Source organism: Pundamilia nyererei, unplaced genomic scaffold (assembly GCF_000239375.1).
Source record: "Pundamilia nyererei isolate P.nyererei 1_Seehausen unplaced genomic scaffold, PunNye1.0 scaffold00258, whole genome shotgun sequence".
Classification (NCBI taxonomy): domain Eukaryota; kingdom Metazoa; phylum Chordata; class Actinopteri; order Cichliformes; family Cichlidae; genus Pundamilia; species Pundamilia nyererei.
In genome coordinates this window covers 769,900-772,675 of record NW_005187659.1, presented here as the reverse complement: position 1 = coordinate 772,675, position 2,776 = coordinate 769,900, and the positions used below count along the sequence as shown (strand labels likewise).

The 2,776-nt window shown below is 36.3% G+C and overlaps 1 protein-coding gene across 1 annotated transcript in view; it reads right to left on the bottom strand.

Moving 5' to 3' along the window:
* The window catches only part of LOC102206437 (myosin heavy chain, fast skeletal muscle-like), a gene marked incomplete at its 3' end in the record, with an annotated part of 14,271 nt that extends 11,817 nt beyond the window's left edge, over positions 1-2,454 (bottom strand). Inside the window, exon 1 of the mRNA XM_013915111.1 lies at positions 2,349-2,454. Within this exon, the coding sequence (XP_013770565.1) occupies positions 2,349-2,454 (106 nt within the window). The remainder of the gene's footprint in view (positions 1-2,348) is intronic.
* Positions 2,455-2,776: the final 322 nt, after the last annotated feature.

The following is a 2,776-nucleotide window of genomic DNA, read 5'->3' as shown; positions in this document are numbered from 1 at the left end:
GCCTCCTCATGAGTGACAGCTGTAATTCACCTGAGATCAATTGTTCAATTTCGGAGACATTTCCAGGGAAAATGATACAGAAAGGTATAGGATTTGCTTGACAGATGGCCAATATTTGGCATGTGATAACTAGTTCAACAATTTTGTGTGTGATGACTCAAGCAATGGATGTATGACTATTAGTTTTATTGGGAATGACTATTCAGCATCCATAGGTATGATTAGTTTGACTGACATGACATAAGCAAATGGAAATGTCAGAAAGCAGCAGGGAAATGTATGGAAGCAACTGATTCATGTCCAAAATCATTTGCAGTTTGTTCAGAGAGAGAAGAAATTGCTACTATGATGTGCACAAATGACTGAGTGTTGTGGAGGTTGAACTAATAGTTATGAGAATTTCAATTCTGATCTGAGAAACGCACCAAAGCGACTGAGAAAAACTGTAATTTATCTGTAGTCCAGTCTCTATGTCAAGTGTTTCAGTCTAGGTTCAGTATGTGTTGTTTTATCCTATTTCTGTTGTATCCTATGAATATATTGTCTGTGTGTCCCTCTGTTTTTTGTCATGTTTTATCTATCTAGGGTAGTTAGGATCCTGTCTTGTGAGTCCTGCTCACAATAGATAGATAGATAGATAGATAGATAGATAGATAGATAGATAGATAGATAGATAGATAGATAGATAGATAGATAGATAGATAGATAGATAGATAGAGATTTCTTCTGAGCATGAGAGATTTCTTCTGAGCATGAGATGTGCCGTGGGGGAGATATCAGATTTTATTAGGGGCCTGTATAATTCATTTGATGACTGCCCATTTTCAGTTTAGGTAAGCTCTACTGCATGATTAAAAATAGAAAGCCACCAGCATGTCACGGCTGAGCAGCCAGTGTGTTTGTGGAGCAGACCCAAATACAGACACGGGGAGAAGCACAGCAAGTGTGGCCTTATGTGTCAGTAAGCATAAACAGATGTCAGAGACCTCTGGAATATATATAAAGTTGACCATGTGCCTGTGCAGTTGGCTGATTTAATCAGTAATGTGTGGCTTGTGTTTTAATCACATTCTCATGCTTTGGTTTTATGTGAAGGACATAGTGCATTGTGAATTTGCCAATTTAGAATGTATTGCTCATACTGTAAGTGTTTGAAGAAACCTTTGGGAAATATGCAATATGTAGCTTTGTTTTTGTGTTGCAGTAATAAGAGAAATTTGTGTTTACTTTCTGTAATGCTTATTCTTCGTGAAAGCTCAACAACACTTCTTTTGAAAGGCAATGTAGTATGGCATGACAATCTTACTGATAGTTGTCAAAACAAATTAGTGAATTAGAGAGAATTAACTGTATAAACGGAGGCTATATTAGGTTTATAACAGTATTATATCAGTGGCATAGCTTTGTGTCCACACTTGAACTGCCTCAAAATTAAACTATAAAATGCTAACTACAGATTTCAGTCTGTCTTTTTTATGTACGTTTCTCAAAAGTTACTGTAACTGTGGGGTCTTATTTTGACACTTCTACCTAATGTCCTTATCAAAGTTTGGTAATAACATACATTTGGACCTTTTATTATCAGCCTTTATATACTGCTGTATCTCAAGGAATATTTTTATAACTGTAAATAGATAGAATTAAGAAGTCAAAATCAGGCATCTTCAGTTTAATTTGAAGATGCCTGATTGAATTTGTGTTAATATGAACCTCATTTTTTAAAAATATTAATCTAACCATGCCATGACTAATGCTGAAAGCTAGGGAGAACACTAAGAAGAAGCACTGTCCCCATATGAAAGGGCAATGTCCTGTAGCTATAAATCATAAATCATCAATTCTAAAGAAACTACTGTGTTGAACATTGTATTTTCCAATTGAACTTTTACAGAATGCAGAGTAAATGATACTGAATAAATATCATTAAATCATAGTCAAAGAGTTTATTAAATCAGTACATCATGAGAAGTCAATTCAACAGGTAGTTCATATTTTATGAATGCCGTCAAAAAGTTTCAGAGGATGTCCATTATTCAGCACTTTCGCCCTGGAAGAAAGACGAAATGAAAAAGACTTATTCAACATATATTAAAAACGTTTGGAGAATTTGTCTCATCTCAATTTATATAGCTGGATTGAAATTTACACAGGGCATAAAAATATCTCCTGAGCTTCCTCCATCTCATGCTGGACCTTTCTCAGTCTGGACATGTGGGTGTTGGCCTGTTCTTCCTGTACAGTGTGACAATATGTTGTTGTTGTTTTTTTTAAATATCTGGTCATATATGCTAAATATATGTCATTTATAAAGTTATGCATTCCATATGTAAAATCACTAAACATTTTACTCACAGCCTCCTCAGCCTGTCTCTTGTAAGCCTTGACTTTGAACTGCAGCTTGTCCACCAGATCCTGAAGTCTCACCACATTCTTCTTGTCCTCCTCAGTCTGCATAGATAACAAACTGTTATTGACAGCTGAGGAAGAAAGAATTTAGGAACTTAAATTCTGCCAGGACCTATGTTAATGTAGGTTAATTACTTGGTTGTTATTATACGTGTATGATTATTCTGATGATATTGGTTATGTTTAAAACTTTACTTTATCAAAGTTCCTCTGCTTCTTGTCAAGGTTGGCAGCCAGAGAATTAGCTCTCTCCACATCAATCATGAGGTCCTCCACCTCACCCTGCAGCCTCTGCTTGGTCTTCTCCAGTGAGGCACACTTGGAGTTCACAGCCTCAATGGATTCCTCAGCCTCCTGCAGGCGCTGGGCA